Source organism: Macaca thibetana, chromosome 5 (assembly GCF_024542745.1).
Source record: "Macaca thibetana thibetana isolate TM-01 chromosome 5, ASM2454274v1, whole genome shotgun sequence".
NCBI classification, from domain to species: Eukaryota; Metazoa; Chordata; class Mammalia; order Primates; family Cercopithecidae; genus Macaca; species Macaca thibetana.
The window spans coordinates 100,143,758-100,169,244 of record NC_065582.1 but is presented as its reverse complement, the minus strand read 5'-3'; the positions used below and the strand labels follow the sequence as shown (position 1 = coordinate 100,169,244).

At 35.6% G+C, this 25,487-nt stretch overlaps 1 protein-coding gene across 9 annotated transcripts in view; it reads right to left on the bottom strand.

Moving 5' to 3' along the window:
* FAM13A (family with sequence similarity 13 member A) overlaps positions 1-25,487 on the bottom strand; it is a 376,344-nt gene that overhangs the window by 52,864 nt on the left and 297,993 nt on the right. For all 9 annotated transcript variants that reach the window (XM_050790419.1, XM_050790418.1, XM_050790421.1 and 6 more), the window contains 3 exons: positions 10,815-10,856; positions 7,813-7,992; positions 1,100-1,286 (listed from right to left, as the gene is read on the bottom strand). In XM_050790419.1, coding sequence (XP_050646376.1) covers positions 1,100-1,286; positions 7,813-7,992; positions 10,815-10,856 — 409 coding nt within the window. The remainder of the gene's footprint in view (positions 1-1,099; positions 1,287-7,812; positions 7,993-10,814; positions 10,857-25,487) is intronic.

Here is a 25,487-nt window from a genome sequence, read left to right as displayed (position 1 = left end):
TTGAGAACTGTACCAGACATAAGTCTGAGGTAGATGATTACTTCTGTCCATTCTAGCTCATCAGTTTACTTCCAGAAACCATGCATTGAGACATTATGGGGGAAAAAATCCTAGATTTGCATTTATGTATATTTTACTTATGGAAAAATTAGAAATCTTCTCCGAGCACATGCAGAAATTGACAATGAGAAAATAGGTGGCCCGTGAATTTTATTGAATGTATGAAAAGCACAGCATGGAGCTAAAAACTGGTCAGAGACAAAGTACTTCAGAGGATGTGCACACCAAACAGTAGGAGAGGATATTGTCTGTTTTCATTAGGGATTCCAGTTCCTGTCACATTATAACATTTATCTCCAGGTTTTTGGCTTTGTCATTTTTTTTAACTAAAGGGACAGACTTTGTTGCTTATTTTTCAGAGAAACTAACGCATAAAGGAAGAAGGATGATGAATGTTAATAGTTACACTGAACAAATATTTAGCCATTGATTAAACCACTTGTAAAAACGTATACTATGTATTGAATTAATGATCCAAGATTCAGGTCTGAGGCAACTACGTAGGGATTAGTTTCTTTTTGTTTCTGATTAACTTGGAAGAAAGTACTTTAAAAGAGTATAGATTTGAAATGAAATTTCTGAACATGAAGAGATATCTGAACACGAAGATAGCTGATCCTCTTTCACTGTGCATTTCACCTTGCTTTAAGTTCATTCATTAATTTATAAAACATGTTCATTTAGACAAGAACAAATAGAATGGGGAAAAAGAAGAAAAAATGCTTTATGGGCAATTTTATTTCAAAAACAAAATTTAGAAATGCTTGAAAAAAATGAGAAAAAAAAAAAAGGAAATCAGAGTTTGTGTGGTGTCTCTTGTTCCTCTGTAGAATGTAATATTTCTCAGCCTTAATTTTTGTATTTATTAAAAAGAAATACAAATATATATATACTTAGTAGCTCTAAGGTCTCTTCCAGAACTCATATTCTATAATGTTATAAAACTGAAGACTGAAATTACTTTTAATTTTTTTACAAAGCAAAGCAAAGAGATGTAGTATTTCCTAACAAGTAAAATTTTATAGACATATTCACTTACCACAAGACCATCTTGATTGTCATGGAGCTCAGAAAGTTTAGTACTGGATTTCTGACGTTTAGGTTTGCTCCTTTCTCCAACACAACCAGAAGTATTTTCGTGTACTTTTTCGACTTCCTGAGTATTCAAAATACAATCATCAAGGTGGTTGAACCCAGAAGGAATATTTTCTTTGTTGATAAGTCCCCTTGAATTGAGAAAAAAGCTTAATTTTATTTTAAAAGATCAAATGGTCATTTAATGATACTCTAACTACATCATATCATACCTAGGAAATCCAAAGAGTGCCCAGAAATTCCAGTTTGCATCTCTGATCAAAATCTGAGCAGAGTGCTACTCCTGGGACTGCTTGGTGCCAAATAAATCACATTGAAAGAGAAATAATTCCTAGAGGCAAATTGGCAAGAGCTGTTTCTATCAATGGACAGCTTTTGTATTTTACCAAAAGTAATTTGTATTCAAACAGGGAGAACAGTGCAAGTTTATACAGAAATTTCCTATTATTCACAGTAGACATTTAAATATATATATATATTTCAAATTTATAAATTAATACAGTGTATGGAGCAAAATCTAAAAAGGAATTATATCTTCCATTTTAGTAGTATAGCAATGTGTATTTCAATCTCACTGAATTATTAATAGATAATCTTAGTAGAAATCATATAAGTTAATAAAACCTATGGAATACAAAGCATTTTAACTGAAATCTGGATTTGTTACTTCCAAGTACAGACATCTTTCATGACATAGTTGTAGAAGTAGATATGAATGTTGTAATTATAGAATTTAATTCATTTGATGTTCATGAAACAGTTTTAAGTATTAATATCTTAAGCATTCCCATAATAGGTTTTCACAAAAGTAAATTAGCAAACTGAGTTAAAAAAAAAAAAAGAAACAATATCATGGAACAAATAAAACCATCAGCACAGCACCATGGCTTGGTAAGGAACAAATAAATGAGACTTTACTCTCCTGCTTCGTGGTATGAATGAGTTAATTTACCTCCCTAAACACCTAAAACTGTATTGTGAAATAAATGAATTCTAAAGAGTAAAAAATACATATCATATTTTACTATTGGCTCAACCATATCCCAAAATGAAAGATAACATTAAATATTTATTCTGAAATCTAAATTCATATCTTTAGACAGGGTATAACAGAGGCAAAATTATGAATTAAATACTATCATAATCTTTTTAAAGTTATACTCTCTTTGGTAATTTTTAACACTCTATATTTTAGTATTTTTTCTCCAACTTTAATGTGAAAATATATATTTAGTAAAATTATATAAAAGATTTATGCACATTTATAAGAGACTTTCTAAGTACAAAGTAATTGAAGACAGGAGGAGCAGCTGATAAGGACTAAATGCAAGCATGTATACTCATGCACATGCTCTTCAATCTCTCCCCTCCACGCACTCAGAGCAGTGCCTTCTGTGGGTGGCTGGATGAATTTGATCTAATTCTAAAACTCAAATATTATTTATTTTACTATTTAAATTCTATCTTCTTATCACTCTTCATACTTTTTCCTAGCCTTTTTTTCTGTTTGTTTTTTATTTATGTTTAATTTTTGTGTGTGCACAGTAGGTGTATATACTTCTGGGGTACATGAGATATTTTGATACAGGCATGCAATGCATAATAATTACATCAAGGTAAATGGGGTATCGATTCCATCAGGCATTTATTCTTTGTGTTACAAACAATCCAGTTACACTCTTTTTTTTTAAATTTTTTAATTTTTTAATTTTTTTTATTTTTTTATTTTTATTTTTATTTATTTATTTTTTTGAGACTGAGTCTGGCTCTGTCGCCCAGACTGGAGTGCAGTGGCCGGATCTCAGCTCATTGCAAGCTCCGCCTCCCGGGTTTACGCCATTCTCCTGCCTCAGCCTCCCGAGTAGCTGGGACTACAGGCGCCCGCCACCTCGCCCGGCTAGTTTTTTGTATTTTTTAGTAGAGACGGGGTTTCACCGTGTTAGCCAGGATGGTCTCGATCTCCTGACCTTGTGATCCGCCCGTCTCAGCCTCCCAAAGTGCTGGGATTACAGGCTTGAGCCACCGTGCCCGGCTCAGTTACACTCTTTTAGATATTTTTAATGTACAATTAATTTATTTTTGACTCTAATCATCGTGTTGTCCTACCAAATACTAGGTCTTTTGCAAACTATGTTTTTGTACCCATTAACCTAGCTTTTGGCATATATGTCCAATTATAACTTTTTTTTTCATTTTTATTTTTTTTCAGACAGAGTCTTGCTCCATCATCCAGGCTGGAGTGCAGTGGTGCGATCTCAGCTCACTGCAACCTCGACCTCCCAGGTTTAAGCGATTCTCCTGCCTCAGCCTCCTGAGTAGCTGGGACTACAGGCATGTGCCACCATGCTGGCTAATTTTTGTATTTTTAGTAGAGATGGGGTTTCATCATATTGGCCAGGCTGTTCTCAAACTCCTGGCCTCAAGTGATCTGCCCGCCTTGGCTTCCCAGAGTGCTGCGATTACAGGCGTGAGCCACTGCGCCCGGCCCCAATTACAACTTTTAAATAGAGGACCTTTAATGCTTGAAAGCTAGTATGGACTGACTTATGTACCCTCAGAATTCACATTTGGAAGTCCTAATCCCCAATGTGACCATATTTGGAGACAGGGCCTTTAAGGAGGTAAATAAGGTTAAAAGAGTCATAAGGGTGGGACCCTAATCCAATAGGACTAATGTCCTTGTAAGAAGAGGGAGAGACATCAGGAGTGTGCACACAGAGGAAGGGGCACGAGCAGATACAGTGAGAAGGTAGCCATCTGCATGCCAATGTGAGAGGCCTCAACAGAAACAGACACTTCTAGCACCTTGACCTTGAACTTACAGCTTCTAGAACCATCAGAAGATAAATTTCTGTTGTTTAAGACACCCAGTCGGTGGTATTTTGTTATGGCAGCCCAAGCAGACGAAAGACAACAGCTAGAAACTATTTAAAAAAACAAGACAGTAAAATTCATTTTATGATCTTTTTGAATAGTGAATGAACGACTAGAATAAATCCTGTCAAAATAAATATATGAAAATCTGACCATGCTATGGTGTTCATGCGCAAATCCTGTTCTCCCTCGAGGAAAGTCTTTGCTTTTACGGGCATCCATGTGTCTCTTCTACTTCCCTTTGTTGAACTCTAATTTCAGTTACACTATAGATCCAAGAGGCTGGGTGCAATACCTGTTTTTCATCATTGAATCACCTTATAGTACTGGGTCCTCAGTTATCACTGTTAAAGACTTTGGAGGCACTTTATTTAGATACAGCTCTGTATAAAACACATGGTTGTATTTCTTTAAATCTAATCTTAGATGGAGCAGGTGTACTCAATTCCTTCCTGCAATATTCTGTCAGATTTCAATCATATCTGACATAACTTGGATTTGGCTGAACTTAGATCTCTGGACCTCTCACTTTCATTATCTAGATTTATTTCCGCATTTTTTCAGGATTTTCTCCTCACCCCTACATACCTACTTAATGTCCTGGCAATGCTGAACTATTTATTATTCCCCAAATATAGCCTGCTTTCTTTTACTTTGCAGGATTTTAATATAGTCTTTATATAACAAAGAAACATTTGGATCAATTTTCCAGTTCATTGTGTTTTTGGAAGATTGAAAACCATTTTCACTTAAATGATGCTTTGCTTTAAAAAAATATTTATTATGATTTTTTTCAAACATATACAGAAGTAGAGACACTATCACAACAAACTTCCATATACCTATCACCAAAATTTCACATTTCCGTAAACTTGGCAGATAAATTTTTTACTAAATGAATTTAGCTGAATATTTTTATATAATGAAGATTTTATGTTGAAACTTTTATGTTTATATTGTAGCAAACAGTAATATAGGTCTGATTATATTTCCTTATGAATTCAGACAAATAACAAATCATTTGTACCTATGAATGAAGTTTTTTGTAGTCTTCGTCTATCTTCGGTACTGCTATTTCAAAAATTGGCCATGATGACTTTAGTATGACTTTACTGACTCTTTTACTCATCTTGAAATATAGTCATCACTGGCTTCTTCAAGAATACTTTTTAATTTGTTGCATCTCTAAGTTACTAGAGGCAAAATAATAGATAATAATATAAATAGATTCCTATGTTTCTAAACACTTTTTAACCACTTCAAAAAGCTTATAGTTTTGAATAGAATATTATAGCCTAGCTTAATCTTTCCTTATTTTTTGAATAAAGACTTGTGAAAAATCTTAAATGAATCAATTGTATAGAAGCATATACTATGATAAACTCATTGACTGTAGGCTATATTAATGATTCTTGACCTTCTTATAGTTTATGACATGTTCATGACTCTCCTGGAGATACTGGAGAAGACGTTTATGGCAGTGGCTCATTGAAAGGAAGGTTAAAAGAGAAATCTGACACCAAAGAGGAGATGCTGAAAGAATCAGCCTGCTGGAAAAGTATTTCAAGCAAGCAGATGTGCAAAAGGAAAAGAGTGGAGGTGGGAAGAAATAAGTGGAATGAGAACGCTGGATCAAGGAAGTTGAATGAAAGGATGACAGAACCCAGCATGAAGATGAGGGGAGAAGGGCTGCAGGAAATGACTACTGACCTATGGTCGAAGCTGGACCAGACAAAATTAAGGGATCTGGGGGCTTTGAGAGATAAGGGTCTCACTCTTCCAAAGACCTGGAGAGCTAAGAGAAACCGTTCAGTGTGGACTGAGAGTTGAAGGACTATCAAGACACGATTGTGTCACAGTGTGTCAGGTTGGGTACTATTTGCACCCCAAGATTCTCTTCCTCAATGCCCAACTGTAATTTGACCAGGAGGAGTGGTGAAGGCAATAGCAAGAGAAGAACAACTAAGGGAAAGGCTAGGGTGTCATGGGTATAGTCTTCAGACAATCACTCAGCTACCATTCCCCATCTCCTTTTGTTCTCCTGATGTTGCTGGTAAAAAACAATCAAGATAACTTATGCTAGAAATGTCCCTGGGCTTGGGAAGTTCTCTATTTAAATTCTTCAGGAGAGGTGAGGCTGTGCTTCACATTTCCCTGCCCTGTCTGGCCCTCATCTGTTTTTACCTCCACTGTCCTCCCCGAGACCTGCTGCCAAGCATCCACCAACAGCACCATCACACTCTGTTCTCTCTCATGCTCCCCACCACTTCCCACCTCCACCTGCTGGCCCTCTGTCCAAACAAAGAGGGTGGAAAGCAGGATATCGTGACACACTGAGGATATTTTTAAAATGCAAAATGTTGCTACATACTCCTCAGCAAAAAATGAGGCAGCGGATAAGAACAGTGTTAAATGAATAATTTGTGCTTTCTCTACAACATATTAGAGGTAGTACACAAACTAATTATATTTCTAAACATTTTCTATAAACATGTCAGTAGCTAATTTTAAATGTAAATATCTCATGTCATGCCACAGGAGTAGAAGAAATGTAAATATCTCCTGTATTATAATTTTTCTATTTTCTAAATGGAATATTACAACTATTCTATCCACCAGCTCCATGAGAATTTATTTGAAAAGTACTGCATATGCTACCTGTAAATCAGTGGGTTATATTATTGATACTGCTCTATTTCTAAAGTTACATTTGCTAATATAGCACTTAAACATCTCGGTGAGGTACAGCATGAAACTTATTTATACTGTTTATCTTTTGTGTTTTTCTTTAAACAAAACAAAGCTTTTTTGCTTTTTCCATAAAGGGTTTAATGTAGATTATGAGTCTAGGTGAAAAAGAATGAGAATGAGGGGTGTATGACTATTATATATTCATACAAATTAAAAATTGAAAAAGAAAAGAAAGAAAAAGAATGAGGGGGGCTAGGGTCTGGTTCAGTTTAGTTTTTGACATTTAATAAGGAGTTCAAAACAACAACCATAAAGAGGCTAAAGGCTACATACAGTCAATAAAAATAACCTTGGAACTTTCAGGGAAAATATAGGAATATCTGCATAGTCTATTCTCTACATAAATTTATTTTCCTTGACAATTTAAATCATGATTATTAAATAATATAAATGGTAATTGCTCATCTGTATTTTATTAAATCTTTTTTCATGGAGAATAAAGCTCTTTGTAACACTGTTCTTAAAATTCATACTATGGGAATGCCTTAAAATTAGTGATTTTTATAATAAAGAACTTAAGCTTTTCATTTTTTGAGTAGATTTAAGCCTAACTTTTCTTATACTAAAACATAATCAAATGTTAGAGTATTATAGTGATATCTGACTATTTAATCACATAAATATAATGGAGAAATCAGCTGCTTCATAAACAAGTCTAAATAGTCAACTTAATGTTGTCTAGCAAGAAAAAAAAATACCTCCGGACAAGCATATGGTAACTTTCTCTACCCATGGTTCAGAATCCCTCTAAATAAGATATTTATGAGGAAGCCACAGGGTGTATTCAATCAGAGGTGGTTTCTAACAACATACCAAATGTCTGGATGAAATGCAAATATTTATGCAATCACCTATAAATTTCCAAATGTAGCTAAGTTTAGAATAGGCAAACTGAAAACTCTTAAAGTTTTAACCTAAATACTGAAATGGGAGAGGACCAGGAGGTATGACTATAACACAGTGACTAATTTGGGTGTATATTTTTCAAAGAAGAGAAAACTCAAGTAAGAAGAAGAATCAATGCCAACTCACTTGTCTCTCCCATGTCGAACTTCATCCTGCTCCTTGGACTGGCGGCGGCGCTGTCTGGCAGATGTGGCAGAAGATGCTGATGGTGTTCCAGATTCTGAGTCCTCTGAACTTTGACCTCCAGAGTTATTAACATCAAAAAGATGTTGTTCTACAGCTGATCGTATGGTTCTTTCTAAGAGTCTGGCAAAAAAGAATGCAGAGTCATTCAAGCAGTCAAGTTCATCAGTGGTCACCTTAAAAAAATATGTGCCTACAGTTTTGGGAACACCTGTATTTCCAATGGCAGGTCTTTAGAACTTCATGAGCAATGATGAGGCATTAATCTAAAAAATATCTGCATTATTGCTAAAACCAAAACTAAATGAAAACAATTCTGCCAATTTAATAACTTTCTCATCTTCGTGAAGCTAGTATTGCTGAAATGCTCATGGCAAGTCTAGCAACAATTATGAGGCATTCAGGAAACCGGGGTCAGTTAATATAAGGTAGAATGAGGAAAGATTTTTTTTTGCCCTTATAGAATAATAGTAGACCTATTCTCACAAAGGCAATTTCATACCAATTCTACAGAGGAAGAGAGAGTGATTTGCAAAGCAAACTGGCGCAAATAATTTTATGATGCCTATTATCTATTTAGAATCTAAGACAAATTATATGAAAATAATGATATTTGGGGGAAAAACTCACCAGAACAATTAGAACTTATAACAGCATGGCATAATCTTTCCTAACCTCTTTTCAATTAAATTATGATATTTATAATTAAAGTTGTATTCATGCAAACACCCCAAAACATATTATTGAAATTGGAAGGATAGATTTACTTTGTTCAACCTGAGGAAAAGAGATAAGCACAAAGAGCTGAAAAGTGCATGGCAAGCTATAAATGGAATCATTTTTAAAGCTGTAGAATCTTTCAAGGTGTGTAAACTTTCTTTTAGCACCACATTATTTCCAAATAAGCTGGTATGGAAAGTTTCTGACTCCTCAAACCATGTTTCTCTTCACTTGAAAAAGAACTATATGTATATTCTAAATGCTCAGGCTGAGAAATAGCATTTACTTAAATAAAATGTGTTTTGAGAACTTAACTAATTTCAGATTTTTCAAACTGCAAGCTCCGCCTCCCGGGTTTAGTTTTCCTGCCTCAGCCTCCCAATAGCTGGGACTACAGGCGCCCGCCACCTCACCCGGCTAGTTTTTTTGTATTTTTTTTATTATTCTCAATCCGCCCGTCTCGGCCTCCCAAAGTTTTACAGGCTTAAAGATTTTTCAAATGCAGTTTTATAATCCACTCATAGTTATATTATTCAAATTTTATTAAAAATATTTTAAGATCATGAGGAAGTATAGTCCAATTAACTTGGGCATTAGAACTTTTATACATAGAACTCCATGTGTCAAATGATTCAAGATTATTTAATTGCAGTACAGAGGATTGTAAGTTAATATACACATAAGAGATGTACATAATATATAAATAACATATTCATGAGGAAGCCATAAAATGCATTATGTCAGAGGTGGCCTCCTACAACATACCAAATATCCAGATGAAACGGAAATACCTAAACAGAACAACCCTGCACCTTTTCCAAGCTATACAAGACCCATAAGGAAAGGTTATTAGGAAATGAAAAAGGCAAGAACATGTCAGTCTTGGTGCAGTTCTTGAATATCTTTGAAACTGACAAAGTCAAAGGAGGTCAGTCCTGCCCTCTGATTGTTTTCTCTCCCAACAAGGAATTAAAAAAATTGAAATCCATCCTGTTAGATCCAAATTCATTTCAACTAGTGCTTCTTCTAATTCTTCTCTCTTCTCCCTATCACACCACATCCACCCCACCTCCTACACCTGATCCTTGCCAAGAGAAGATGCTCCAAAAAGGCCCACTCATGTCCCAGCAAGTAAGGAGAACAGGTACCTGTGATGGAAACATATGTGGGCCAGGAGCTGTTCTGTCATTCAATGACTATTTACTTAGTGCCTAATATATGGCAGGCACTTTTCTAGGCAGTAGGGAGATAGCAATGAATATGACAGACAAGCTCCTTGTATTTACAGAGCTTACATTCCTGTAGGGCAAGATAGATAATAAAGAAATAATGTAATTTCCAATAGTAATAAGTTCTCTAAAACACTGAGTAAAGTGGTGGCAAGTGAATATGGGTAGTTAGGAATAGAATCCTGGATAAGATGATACTTGAACAAGGAGTGAATGATAAGAAAGTGCTGGTCAGGCTGAGGAACAGCCAACACAAAGTCTCTGAGGCAGCAATAAGGTTGGCCCTCCCTGGGAACAGCAGGTCATGTGGCTGAAGTGTAATGAGCAATATGGTCAGAGGCATTAGCAAGGACTGATAACTGGAGTTTAGGTTTAGTCTAAGTGTCAGTGGAAGACTTTGGAGGAAATGGCATGTGATGACATAATTAAGAGAGTACTGCCACTGCCCTGTGGACCAGGGACTTGTTGCCATCACTAACTCGCTTTCTTTTCTGCATCCCTATTAGACTGTAACATCCCTGAAGACAGGGCCCAAGGCATCTTTGACGTTACACATCTAACCTGTGCCTGGTGTCTTGCAGGCACTCAGTCAATGTAGGTTCAGTCAAATGAACTAAGCAGGAGTAAAGACATGATTAATGGTTTAACTTTTAATTACATTATCCATTGCAAGATGCCTCCCAAAGCACATTAGACTACTTGCCAATATTAAATGATCCTGGCATTATTTTTAATGAAGTAAACAAAAAGCTCATGTTTTCTAATGTTGGAGTCATCTGTAGGAATACACATACAGAAGCTCAAATAAGAAAACCTATGTAGTCCTCTCCTCCATATAGTCTAAAAGTCACTGGCTGCTTATTATCTGAATCTTCCAATACTGTACACCGTTAGACTTGCTTTTTTTTTTTTTTTTTTTTTTTTTTCTGTTTAATAAGTGGGAAAGGGCATTAAAAATAAAACCCAAAGCCCAAAAACCCAACCCAAATAACTTACTCTCCGGTTGCAGACACATTGCTGACTTGGGGTACATGAGCACTGCAGAAAAGAAGCAAAGAGAAAGAAAGTCAGGTTAGATGAAAGATCGGAGATGATGAACCAAACATCTGAAGTGGATCGCAGGCTGAAAGAAATTAGCTCATTCCCAAGTGATCCTCAAAACAATGTTTAACCATCCAATGAAAGATGCTCATTTTCACTTGTTTCTAGAAATGGAGATGGCCCGGCTTGCTTATAACAGTGGCTTTTTCTCCTTTTAAAAGATGTCCATGGCAGACAATTCTGTAAATTTGGAGAACCATCTCTTAGCTGTCAACATATTGCCACAGCAGCCCTAGTTCAAGGTCTTTTCATTTTCCTAAAATGTCAGTTGTGGCCAAGTGACTTCCTGCCACCCACTTCACCTATTTCTATCTTTCCCCAGCCCAAATCCATTCCCTTCCTTCTCCTCTTAGGCCAGGAAACAGAACATCTTTCTAAAACTCTGCTCTCAACAGGCAGAGGGCAGTGGGGACCACAGGGATAGATAACAAGGAACCAATGTTGTTTTCTATATGACTATTTCTTTCTTTTTTTTTTTTTTTTTGAGACGGAGTCTTGCTCAGTCGCCCAGGCTGGAGTGCAGTGGCGTGATCTCGGCTCGCTGCAAGCTCTGCCTCCCAGTTCACGCCATTCTCCTGCCTCAGCCTCCCTAGTAGCTGGGACTACAGGTGCCTGTCGCCACGCCCAGCTAATTTTTTGCATTTTTAGTAGAGACGGGGTTTCACCGTGTTAGCCAGGATGATCTCGATCTCCTGACCTCATGATCCACCCGCCTCGGCCTCCCAAAGTGCTGGGATTACAGGCGTGAGCCACCGTGCCCGGCCTCTATATGACTATTTCTAAACCATATTTTCAAAGCCACATTTTTTCCCTAAGTTTCTCAGGATGGAAAGCATCTCAAGCTCTGTAATGTGTCAGCTTAACATCTAATTTATAATGCTTTTGTTGAGCACTTACAAACTTTCATGACTTTCCCATTTTTTCTAAAGCCTGAATTCTTTTAAAAGTATTGAGAAGCGGTCAACACAAAGTAGAATGATAAAATTACAAAACACTATCAGGTTAGCAAGCTTTGGAACTTTCCCCCTCATGCCTGCACTTATGTTCACATAACCACAATGAGTGTTGAGGCCGGCAGCTATTTTAATTGTATTAACACATTACATCCTCACAATCTGCCCTCTAGTGTTTAGTTGGCTTTTGAATCAAGATTTAAAAGTATCTATGCTTTAAAAAAAGAGGTTAAATATTGAGCAGATTTGAGACAATCTTTAGTCGTGTCAAACTATTGTTCTACCTAATAGTTCTAATAGTTCTTTTCCTTCTTTGTAGAAGACATTCAAAGAAAATCAAAGTTGTTAAGGACCAATATTGATAGTTGTCTTTCAACTACTCCAAACATTCTGATTTATACGGTATAATTTTCAACATATGAATATGTTGCTTGGGAATCATCTGTCAGGTTTTTCTCCCATGTAAGTGTATACCTCATCTCTTTCAATGTAGAATCTCAATGCCTCAAGGGATTGTATAATATTTCTCATTTTCTTTCATCACACTCCCTCCCACTACCAGCACCATCATGTCTTCCATAGTACTCATTATCCCAGAGGTGATCAAAAAATGTTTACTCTTTTAGCCCAAGACAATTTTCTTTAGTTAAAGCTGTAGCTCTTTGTTATGGCCACAGACCACGGCTGAAACCCAGAAAAACTACATAAACTCATGTGATTAGGTAAAAGGGAAGCTGATTCAAGTAAGTATTAAATAATTAAGAAGATAAATAAATAAATACAAACACCTAAGACTTACTGAGTACCTACTATGTTCCAGACACTGTGCTAAGTACTTTTTACATAGATTTTTTTTCACTTTTTCTTTACAACAACCCTATGAAGAGGTACTACTGTTTTCAGATGAAGAGGTTAGAAAGGTTAAATAACTTACCCACAGCCATAAAGCCAAGAAATAAGATGAGCTGGGATTTGAACCAAGAAAAGTTTTAGCTCAGAGTCTAAGCTCTTAATCACTCCACTAGCTTGTCTTTCAATCCATTACTCACTACAGTCATCTCTGGATATGGAGGCCTGGCCTTAGGTATTTTACTTTGCTTTTAATTACAACAATTTCTCTTCTGCCTTACAATGCCTGTTATTCATAGTGGTTCCCAGGCTACATAACCAACAATAAACCCCTTTCTGCTTTCTGTCTTTAACTGGAACAAGCAGTTCTTGCTTTTGCTACTTTGTGGCTCACCCTCTGTAAATTCAACACTATATAATTAACTCCTATACTCCACTTCTCAGTACAGTTACACAACCTTGGTTTTGGGAGCAGGGACCCATGTGAGTAATGACTCGGGGAAAACTCAGAAGAGAGTAAAGAATGTGGATCTGCTAGAGGCTAAAAAACATTCCAAAGACATGCCATTAGCTTGTTAGTCCCCTATGCCATCTCAGAATGAAGACATGTATTTCCTCTCATCCTTTCTACATCGTTTTGAACTGTCTTCTTTTTGACTATTAAAGCAGATCCTGATGTTTTGACGTTCATTTTCTATGAAGGGAGAGTGAAGAAAGAAAGACAAGAAAAAGACAAGGAAACAACAAACAAGATGAGGGTCTGAGATTTCTAACTCTTTAAATAAGTGCTTCTTCATTCTTAATGTGCATAGGAAATCACCTTGGCACTTGTTAATACAGACTGATTCAGCAGGCCTAGGTCTTGGGAAGGGGAAGCTGAGACTGCATTTCTAATACATTCCTCAGTGATTCTAATACTGTTGGTTTGTGGAAGACACTGAGTGGCAGAAGCTCTATATCCTTGCAACCAAAATTGTTTAAAACTTCAATTACTTAAATATCCCAATAATGATTTTTAAATACTGTAATCTAAGTAATGAAGGTATGATACGGAAAACTCATGTTAACCTCAGTGGATAAAAGTCAACATATCGAAATTTCTCCACCAGCTTAGAGGAAAATGACCTGAACCATCTAAATCAGTTGTAGAGCACATTTCTCAGAATACAAAAGTAAACGAATAAATCAATAATAAAACCAAGTAATTAAATCATATTCATATTTTTGCTAGTATATTTATTTTAGGACAGTTTTAGAATAAAGTGTGATGTTTTTCATAGTCCTTTGGAATTTCTGGTATATTTAACTAGTCTGTAATTTCAGGTTCTTTTAATAGAATTCCTATAAATAAAGTATTATGAGAAGATATTTTCCATTGGTAATCAGAAAAGAAAGTTCTGGTCTGGGCTCTGCAGTTGATTAGACAAAATCACTGGCAGGTTGTTGGTTAGCTTGGCTGCATTGGGTTGGTTTCTTCACACAGAAAATGAAACGTCTGGCTAGTGATAGAACAAAAAATTGTTCTATCTCAGGTTCAAGTTTACTGCCTAAAGATTAAATCATTACAAAAGGTTATGACTGCATATTTAGTTTTATGACATAGTATCAGATAAATATATGGTTTATTAGTTACCAAAATAACTTTGGTATTTAGTTCAGGTATCCACCGTCATAATTCCTATGGGATGTACTTAACAATTCACCCTTAACAAAATTTTAAAGAATATTTAACAACAGCAATAGAGATTTCTTCCATAACTAAGATACTGACAAAAAGGCAATAAGCATTTAAACAATAAGCAAATAAGACAAAGTGAAAGATAAAGAAATTTCCTTCTTCATCTGCATGTAGCTTGCTTTTTATCCTCTGCGGAGAGCTAAGAATAACGATTTTTTTTTTTTCAGAGTCCTTGACTGATTTGCTAAGAAAATTTCTTACTTATGCATTATAAACAGTTGGATATAGAAGCGTTCATTTCCTAATGTTGACAAAGCAAGTATTTAAAATGGAAAGAAAGATGCTCACTCATATGCAGATCCCAGTTCTATGGCCAAATTCAAACCTAAGCCTACTGTTAGTGATGATGCAACTGAATATTCTATTGGTATGGTCATTTAAAATAGATTCTAAGCCTACTTTGAAATATAGTCTATGACATATTGAAATATCTTTAGTCTTTATTTTTATTAGCAAAACCCAAACTATATTTCCTTAAGCCAATTATGCTCAGCAATATTAGTCTCTAAAATTTGCATGTGATAAGATGCACAGATGCCTGTTGACAAGTGATTCTTTAATTAAATCTCTTGATTTGAAATAAAAAAGCATACATTTCAAAAGAGGTTTCAAATCTACAAAATGGAGACATCTTGAAAAGCATGTGTTTTCTTTTCTGTGTGTTCTCTTATTTCAGTATGTTCTCCTCTATGGCATATAAAATCCTGCCTGTAAAATATTACCGTTTTATTAGGAAACATGAGGTCCAACAAAATTATCAGTTTCTCTAAGATATAATATTTAAATTTACTCTATTTTTCTAATAGAGCAAGGATTAAAAAGACAATTATGAGATGTTTGCTTAAATAAACCTAAGGATAAATCTCATGTAACAATCATCAAAATAGCCTAAAATTTTTAATTTGTCAATTTAACAAAATATAGTATTTTCAGTATCATCTTAAAATACTATAAGTTGATATGCAGCATCAACATTATACATATATAACAACATACATATTTGTTATTATGTAACAGCTTTCTAAATTAAATTTTGTTCATAATTTTAGTGCATTCTTCACAGTGTCCTACATTAAAACAATTCAATCCTCAATATTTATTCCTTTTGCTTTAACATCTAGCTATGATTATCATATGCAGAACTTTATTGGAACATTTGTAGGTATTTAAACTCTGATAAAAGTTGCATCATCCTTTTGCATCATTACAAACATTTTGGGTAGCCTCAAATTTTGGTTTAAAATTGAATACTGTGCATAATATACTAGAATAAAAATTGAAAACATACTACATGGATATAACTCAAAAAGAGGAAAATATTTATCCTCATACCTTCTCTAATTCAAATTTCCTATTCTTTTAAATAGTCTGATTTGAAGAAAAAAATTACTCTTCACAGCTATATCTTAATACTATATAAAATTTATTCTAACAAATCAAATGTAACCCATCAAAATGTCAGAATATTCATCTTTTACACAGCTTCTTTTGACAATTATTGATGTTTTCAATTTCATATATTTAGTATGTTTTAGCATAAAAAGAAATTGGAAGTTTTTTTAGTTTTTACACTAAGGTCTATATTAACAAAATTATAAAATGCAATGCATAATTCACTTATATACTGTATCTCTTTTTCATTTTACAGAAAATTGAAGATCAGAGAAGTATCTAATTTAAGTTTACACAGCTCCATTCTATCTATGTAGTCCGGCTTCAGAGTATGTCCTCAATTCTCTGAATAATCTTTATTCTCAAATAACGCTACTATTTACATAAATCTTTGGCTATACCTTTAGTTATTTCATTAGAATTAGGTTACTAAAAGTGCTTTTTTTGATTTAAATAGATTTTTTCTTTTTCTCCAAATTTATATAATGCAGAAAATTTTTATTTCTTCTAGGTTTTCATGTTTATTAGTTTCAAATTGCATGAAGTGTTCTCTAATCTTTTAAAAAATTATAACACAGTAAACTTCAATTATGATTATTATCATCTCTCATTTTTCTTAAGCTCATCAAGAATTTTGTATCTTGTAATTTTCATTTTTACTCTCAAAGAACCAGCTCCTGAACTCAAATATCAGTTCTGCTTGTTTTCTGTTTTCTTTTATTATTAACGAATTCTTTTAGGTTTCAAAGAGATTGCTTTTTCTTCCTTTCTATAACTTCTTATTCTGAATGTGTGGCTGATTTATCTTCAATCTTGTGTCAGGTTACCTCTTTAAAAAGTTTAGACTTTATTCCACAAATTTTGATATATACTTTTTCTTTATTTTCTTAACAATATGCACTTAAGATTCTTATTTACTCTTTGAGTTATCCCCTTCCTCCTGTCCCCTTACAAGAGTTTTCACTGGTTTATTGAAATTATTTTTTGTCATTAATTACAGTGTGGTCAGAAATTATTGGCTATCAAAATTTCTACTCTTTAAGAACTTTTAAAGATAGCTGAATACTTTTTATAAAGTAGCAGAAATGCTTGATTGAGCTCTATTTGTACTATGCAAAGTTTCACTTATGTATATAGGTGCTCATTTATTTGAAATCTTACTAATTTTACAAAATTCTCAATGCTATATATCCTATAAATTTTGTTATGGACATATAGTTATATGTATAAGTCCTACATTTCAAATGTGTTTACTTGTTTATCCTTGATAATATAAGAATTTAAATTTATATGATTTGATAATACTGTAAATCTAGATAATAAAGTAAGTCCAGTTTGTCTTTTCTAACAAATTTGGCCTTCAACTTCAGTTGTCTGTTCACATTTATCAGATACATGTTTATCTTTTTATTATTGACCTTTCTGTGCCACTTTGGTTTAGGTATGACTCTTTTGCAAACAGTACAGTTCAACTAGATTTCTTTCTTTTTTTTTTTTTTTAGTATTTTAGCTTTTCTCAAATAATTTTATCCATTTGCATTTATTGTCATAGCTGATAGATTTGTTCTAGTATTGTTTTTGCTTTATGCTTTCTAATTTGGGAACTTGTTTTTCCTTTGGTTGCTGCCATTGCTCTTATCTTTTGAAGGCATTTTGAATACAGGAATCCTATGCACAATTCTACTACGGTTGCTTTTCATGCCCATATTTCTCTCATTATTAAAAATATGGCAAAACCACAATCACTTTCACACCAACCTAATAAAACAAGAAAAGAAGCAAAAAAACCTCTTGACACCTGCTTCTATTTTCCTGTTTATGTAAGACAAGAAAATTATAGCTTCATTACTTTCTTTGCCCTTCCACCAATGCTAATAATCAGATCTCTACTTCATACTAATTGTTTTTTAAATTTATCTCTCAATTAGCTGGGCATACCCTATACTTGTCCTTTTACAAATACGTTTCTTCATTCAAATTATAGTTTTCAGATTGGCTTTTCAATCTCTGACTTTCACATTTAACATTATTATTCTGACAGTTCTGTGGTTTTTCTTTTTCTTTTTTTTTTTTTTTTTAGACAGTATCTTGCTCTGTCACCCAGGCTGGAGAGAGTACAGTGGCGTCATCATAGCTCACTGAAATCTCAAACTCCTGGGCTCAAGCAGTCCTCTTACTTTGGCCTCAGAAGAAACTGGCGTACATCAAGACACCTGGCCAATTTAATTATTTTCTTATGGAGACAGAACCTTACTATGTTGCCCAGGTTGGTCTCAGACTCCTTTGTTTCAAGAGATCCTCCCACTCTGGCCTCCGAAAGTGCTGGGATTACAGGACAGCACTACTGTGTCCAGGCTGTCACGTAGTTTTTATCTTTATCCTGTTCCTTTTTATTCCAGAAGGGCTTCTCCAGTTTCTCTTTCATCATGTATTTGACTGATTTTTAATCATTTCTGTTCTTTACTGCCTTCAACATAGTTTTTAAAGTCTCTTCTAAAACATTTCTAGGGTTGTTTTTCCCTCCTCATTTCAGCTGTTCTTTCTGTATCCCCAGTCTTTCAATTCTAAGCCTACTCCACTTTAATGGCTTCCTACTAATGTTTCAGAAAAGTTTATGTCCTTGAGCATTTTTTGAGAAGATTAACAATATTACTTCTCAAGTTTTCATCTGAATTTTATAAAAATCAGTTCTCTAGATTCTGTTTTTATGCTGAGTCATCGAGGCAAATCATCCTTTCCCCTAGTTTGTCATTTCTCTTCATAGGTCCCAAATTCTTTTATTGTGTTTAGTGGTTCTTAAGGTGGAACGATCAATCTGGGTAGAACCATTTCCAACAACCTGGGTAGGTAGACTGTTCTTAGCTTATATAATTGTCTACTTGGCTGTGAGCAGATGGCTCCTCCTGGATTTAGATTTGAAGAGCCAGTATCTGAATCTGCCCTAGAATAATCTATAATACCTACTTAGGTAGACTTGCTTTTTGGTTCCATTTTATGATTATGAGAATCAGAACAAATTTGTGGTTTGTTTTGGGGTAGTGTACACTTGAAAGCACATATGAAAATCCAATAATCTTCTTGCCTTTATCCCTTTCTCAAATGCTTTTGCTAGGTGACTGAGCATCCCAGGAGAATCCCTTTCCTCTCCATTGTTTTGTACGCTGAGTATTCTTGTCTGAATGGTTATTAAAATATAAAAGCTGATGAGGGCAGAGAGGTGAAAAACAATAACACAACTTGGCTCTAGATGGTTCAGAAAATAAGTTTCTGCTCAGTTGAGGAAATGTCACCAGCTTTTCTGGTTAGTGCAATAGACAGTAGAAGAAAGCAAAGTCAGTTTTTCCTCCCTTTCTTTTCTCTTTGTGGCTATCTGTATTGTTTAGATGGCAGAACATGAAGTCTGCAAGGTAAAAATATGTTTCTCTGTCCAGCCCATAGATGATGTGACCTTTGATGTGGCTTTTCTTTATCATTGCTACAGAGCTGTCTCTAGGGTTTGTATTTTATATTATCATGGATATTAAATAGAAAGATGGGAGTACTGTATCAGGCAAAAGCAGTCTGCTACCTATTTAAACTAGATTCTTAAATTTTATTAAAATCTGAAGTTCTACAAAGGGAAGCCCACAGGGAGGCAGGGAAACTGAGGAATGAAGTAACAAGAGATCTAGGCAGAATGGAAAGGTGTAATTTTCTACAAGTGAATTATTCTTTATCATGCTGAGGTAAAAGATGTGAAGAAAATCATTTAAAATGTATATAATTTATCTTTCTAAATTATATAGCTCTAACATATGCTTAATATTTTATTAACATTGTTAGAATTAAACCTAGAATCTATACTTACATCTTACTATGCAAAAAAAAAAAAAATGACTAGTGATTTTCAGATCAAGAACTCAATAATGAGTCTAAAAACTGTATGACAAACATTAGTAAACTTTGTAGCCATTCCTCAGCTATACTGTTGGTCTGGTTCTGTGTAGGCACCTAGCACAAGCAAAGACTTAGAATCCTGACCAATGGGACACAAACATCTTTAAGAAATCCACATACTTCATAACTATAAGGATGGTTATTATTAAAAAACAAAATAACAAGTGTTGACAAAAATATGGACAAATTGGAACTGTGTACTGTACTTGTGGAAATGTAAAATGATGTAGCTGCTAGGGTAAATAGTATGGAAGTTCCTCAACAAATTAAACGTAGAACTACCATATGCTCCAACAATTCCACTTTTTTTTTTTTTTTTTTTTTTTTTTTTTTAGACAGAGTCTTGCTCTGTCGCCAGGCTGGAGTGCAGTGACACAATCTCGGCTCACTACAACCTCCGCCTTCCAGGTTCAAGCGATTCCCCTGCCTCAGCCTCCTGAGTAGCTGGGACTACAGGCGTGCACCACCATGCACGGCTAATTTTTTGTATTTTAGTAGAGATTGGGTTTCACCATGTTGTCCAGGATGGTCTCGATCTCCTGACCTCTTGATCCACCTGCCTCGGCCTCTCAAAGTGCTGGGATTACAGGCATGAGCCACTGTGCCTGGCCCCAGCAATTCCACTTCTGAGTATATACCCAACAGAAATGAAAGCAAGGACTTGGACAGATATTTGTACATCCATGTTCATAGCAGTGTTATTCACAATGCCCAAAAGATGGAAGCAACCTAAGTGTCTATTGACAGGTGAAAGGATAAACAAAACGTAGCATATACATAGATGGAAATATTATTCAACCTTCAAAAGGAAGAAAGTTCTGACACGTGCTACAATGTGGACGTACCCTGAGATATGCTAAGTAAAATATGCCGGTCACAAACGGACAAAGACTAAGATCCCACTCACATGAGGTACCCGGAGTAGTCAAATTCTTAAAGACAGAGAGTGAAATGGTGGTTGCCAGGGGATAGGGAAAGGAGGACATGAAAAATTAGTGTTTCATACAAGATACAAAGAGTTCTGAAGATGGATGGTGATGACAGTTGTGTGACAATGAGAATGTACTTAATGCCACTGAACTGTACATTTAAAAATGGCTAAGATGGCAACCTTTGTTTATATTTTACTATAATAAAAAAACCAAAACCAAAACAACAGAGCTCCACAGGTAGAGGGGATGTGCCCCCTCAGTTTAGAAACACTACTCTGGCCAAGCGTGGTGGCTCGCGCCTGTAATCCCAGAACATTGGGAGGCCGAGGCGGGTGGATCACTTGAGGTCAGGAGTTTGAGACCAGCCTAGCCGACATAGTGAAACTCCCTCTCTACTAAAAATACAAAAATTAGCTGGGCTTAGTGGCGGATGCCTGTAATCCCAGCTACTGTGGAGGCTGAGGCAGGAGAATCGCTTGAACCCAGGAGATCGAGGTTGCAGTGAGCCGAGATCATGCCACTACACTCCAGCCTGGGCGACAGAGTGAGACTCCGTCTCAAAAAAAGAGGAAACACTATTATAATAAAAAGGAAAACAAATATTTTTGATAAGTAGTTGTGTCTAAAGACATCCAGATACCTAGCTGACTTTATCATGTTGCTAAAAAAGTAGATACTTAAATAAACAGCTTGCTTGTTTGTTTCACTTCTTAGTAGCCTAAAACAAGCTTTTGAATAAATATAATGTTTGGTATGCTACACTTCTCCAAAGCTCTCCCATGTGATAATGAAGGATTTTTACCTTAAAATATTCATTTAGAAAACATACAATATGCTTCTTAAGGAGAAAAAAAAACTATTAAAAGTTAAAGCTAATGAAGCATAATACAAAAAAAAAAATCACAAACATACAAATTCTAGCATAAGTTGTTCGGAAAGCAATTCCTCAGAAAAACTATCTAAAAATGCTTTAGAAAGAAGTTTTCTACATATCAAGATAGGAGTGGTATGGTGTAATATTCAGATCCCATCTAAATATCAGGTAATATTTTAATTTGAATTTAGCCAAAGTCATTTTTTTCTTTAACATAAATGTACAGTTATGAGACTGAAAAATCGATAGTTCCTAGGCTCCAGCAATTAAAAATTAACCAAATTAGAAAGAGTAAGTCTGTCTGCAAAACAGCTAACTTAGAAATAAATCCATCTGATGCACCTTCAGGAAAATTAGAAAACAGACAAAATACTGAAGCTGACCTTAATCCAAACCTGCTAAATTAATAATTTAGCCTCAGTTTGTACTGTGAGTATTAAAACTTGGGCTGATATTTTTAAAGATGGTCAATTCCAGGACTTTCATGGAGCACTAAATGAGAAAAGGAAAAGAGAGGAAGATCAGTGCACCTGCTAGAAGACAGGTGTTAGCTAAGCAAGGACCAAGTTTCAGATGCCAGGTGAGCTAGTTGGAGCCCAATGAACAAAACTGGTATATAGCCCCTGAACACATAGCCTAAGATTTTGAAAAAGCACATTAAACACAGGTTCTAGGCATGCAAGTTATATGTATAATCCAGGAATTTGTAAAGAAGGAGTTCAAGGATAGAAGTCTGATGAAATGGGATAAGGATGGGATCTGATCCTGCTCATAGGAGCATGAAAGTGGTGTAGGGGAGGGGAGAGCCGGGAGAGATGAGGAGAAACAGCAAGTGGAGATGCAGAACTCGAGTCTTAGTGGAAACCAAACACCGAAATCCAAACTCAGGCTTGGAGACACTGAAAACTCAGGCAAACAGAAGTAGAGTGGCCACAGATCCTAGACAGATCTGACTGGAGGCCAGGTAAAAGAATGCAGACGATAAAAGGTTGAACATGGCACAGAAGAACACCACCACCAAGTTGTTTTGATGCTCAGCTGAGCAACTGAGGTAGGGGCCCTGTTGTTTGGGATTCCAGCCTAGAATATAAAAGAGAACAGGGTATGAACATCCTGGCCAAGAACGTTCTCTACCTTAAGTTTGCAGGTCATGTTTATTCTGTTGTAGTCTTACTAAGGGTTTGGCATAACCTGTTCTTCCCTTTCATTTCCCTAATCATTTCAGCTGGGCTGGTAATCCCTAATAAGCGTCTGGGGAACAATGACACCTACTGTTTGAGCTCCTATAACTGCAATTAACTTGCTACATGGAATGGTGGCAGGTGTAGATTGATAGCTACTGTTTCCTTCCTTTGCAAAAAACAACAAATGGCTCTGTGGTGAGTTAAGTTGGAGAAGTACTGAAATTAGAGATGACAGAGTTGTTATCACAGAAGATATTTGATTTAGAATAAAAATATGACTGTGTGTCTATTTACAACAGCCCTACCTTATTACAGAAAGGACCTTATTACTGAAGGTAACTGAAATACATGATAGACTAACATGTGATTCAGGCATGACTGTTCAATGAGAATATCACATTACAGAACTGAAATTCCATAAGGTGATAACAAGAGCAACATAATGGCTGAAACGGCTTCTCTGGTTCCCTGTTTCTGCATCCCTTTCTTCTCCCCTAGCCACAGCAAGGTCCTGGGACCTCCACTAGTGTGCACTGTGGCGTCTTTACATGCTCTCCATCTGTATCCTCTATCCCAGACACAGACCCTGTCCTGTTATATACAATCCATCTCTTCTCCACTCCACTAGCAGGACCACTATGTGACCTCCTGTACCTGAGCGCGGCTATGGATCATCTACCCTCCTTCCTTTGAGACTGGAGGTCTGCTCTGCTCTCATCTTCTGTCTGTTCGGATCTGCACTCTCTGAAGAATGTCCACTCACAGACTTGTAGCCACTGAGTTTTGCTGTTTCACCTCTTTATGCTATAACTTTCAGAATTAACCACCAAACTGAATATCTCACTGCTGACCAGCTTTCCCAGCCCTATCCCCTCCATGGCTGCTTGTGGCTGGATCTACTTCCAGTGAGTACCCCTCTCAGCAGACGTGTCTTATGTCTTGATTGGGCCTACTTCTGAAATTCTAATTTCAGGCTAAATAATTACTATTTTTGCATTTGTGAAATAGTTCTGCTTGGTTTATCCATCATATGAAAAGAATGCCTGCTGGTAACTTTTCCTTTTTCTACCATAAATGTGGGCCAGTATGCATATTCATTCCCTTTTCCCCCCTAATTTTATCATATTTTAGTTTCTATGACTTAACATTGAAAAAATCGAGTAGCTTCTATTAAGAGTTCGGTAAATATATTATTGATTTTCTTTTACTCTATTTTCTTGTACTTTCATTCTGCAAGTACAGGACATTCAGAGAAATAAGTTTTCATTAGTTGGCATGATCCAGTGCTAAAGTCTACTATACTATGTAAAACTGAATTTCCATTAATATATAACAAGCATTTGCTGATATTACTGTGTGTATTTATATAATGAATACCAGACTCACTACGTGCTCAGCAACATCCTCATGTGTTCACATGAATTGCATAGTTGAGATAGCCTATGAACCAGAGTATGCTGATTTGGTCGGCAGGAAACCAGGATGAAAAAAACGGACCACGTTGTCTCATACTGAAACCTCAAATGTTCCCTCTCTTGCCATAAAGTGATTATGCAATACGCTGCAAGTCACTAAAGGGTAAACACTACTAAAAAGCAGTTACTTGGCTAAGCCTGAAGTCCTATGACACATTTCTGAAGTACTAGTGGTTGAATTATAGCCTAAATCCATTCTGGGACTATTTCAACAAGTCAGATTCAAAAATAAATAAATAAACAAATTCTGTATTGCATATCCTGACATTTCTTTTAAAAAACAGTAGACTTCAGGCCGGGCGTGGTGGCTCATGCCTGTAATCCCAGCACTTAGGGAGGCTGAGGCGGGTGGATCACAAGGTCAGGAGTTCCAGACCAGCCTGGCCAAGATGGTGAAACCTCATCTCTACTAAAAATACAAAAATTAGCCAGGCATGGTGGCGGGTGCCTGCAATCCCAGCTACTCGGGAGGCTGAGGCAGAGAATTGCTTAAACCCAGGAGGCAGAGGTTGCAGTGAGTTGAGATCATGCAACTGCAATCCAGCCTGGGCGACAAAGCAAGACTCCGTCAAAAATAAAATAAAATAAAATAAAAATAAAATAAAATAAAATAAAATAAATAAAAAGCAGTAGACTTCAGGAAAGATTTCAAAAAACAAACATCAGCATTATTTTACATTTACATTATTTTATATACTTTTCAAATATATTTTCTAAGCCTTTGAAGTGGTAGGTAGCAAGAAAAGAAATGCAATAAGGAAGACTTGATTCTAGGCTATATCTCAGATGACTCACTCGGAAAACCCTGTCAGTACAGCATTCATTCACCAGAGAGAAGTGATCTTGAATTCTGTTAACATACCTGCTTTAACAGTTGTTACTCTGGGTTTATAAGCTTTAGAAAATCATCTTCAATCCTATAAACTTGCTGAATATTTAGTTTCCTTCTCTGCTATGACATAGAAAATGATGTAACCCAACCCAAGGCTTTGTCTGTGAGTGGGTCTTGTACCCATTGGCCCCCACTAACCTATGCATACGTATATGTATAAAATAGAGATTTTTAACTTGGCTTACAGCCTAATCATCGGGCAGATTTTAAATTAAAATGATCACTTTGGCACTTTCAAATTTAAAACAAAATATCTTATTTTAGTTGTTTGAACTATATTAGACATTTAAAAAATATATTTCTTGAACCAAAGGGGAAAATACAGTAAGGTAAAGAGCTCCAG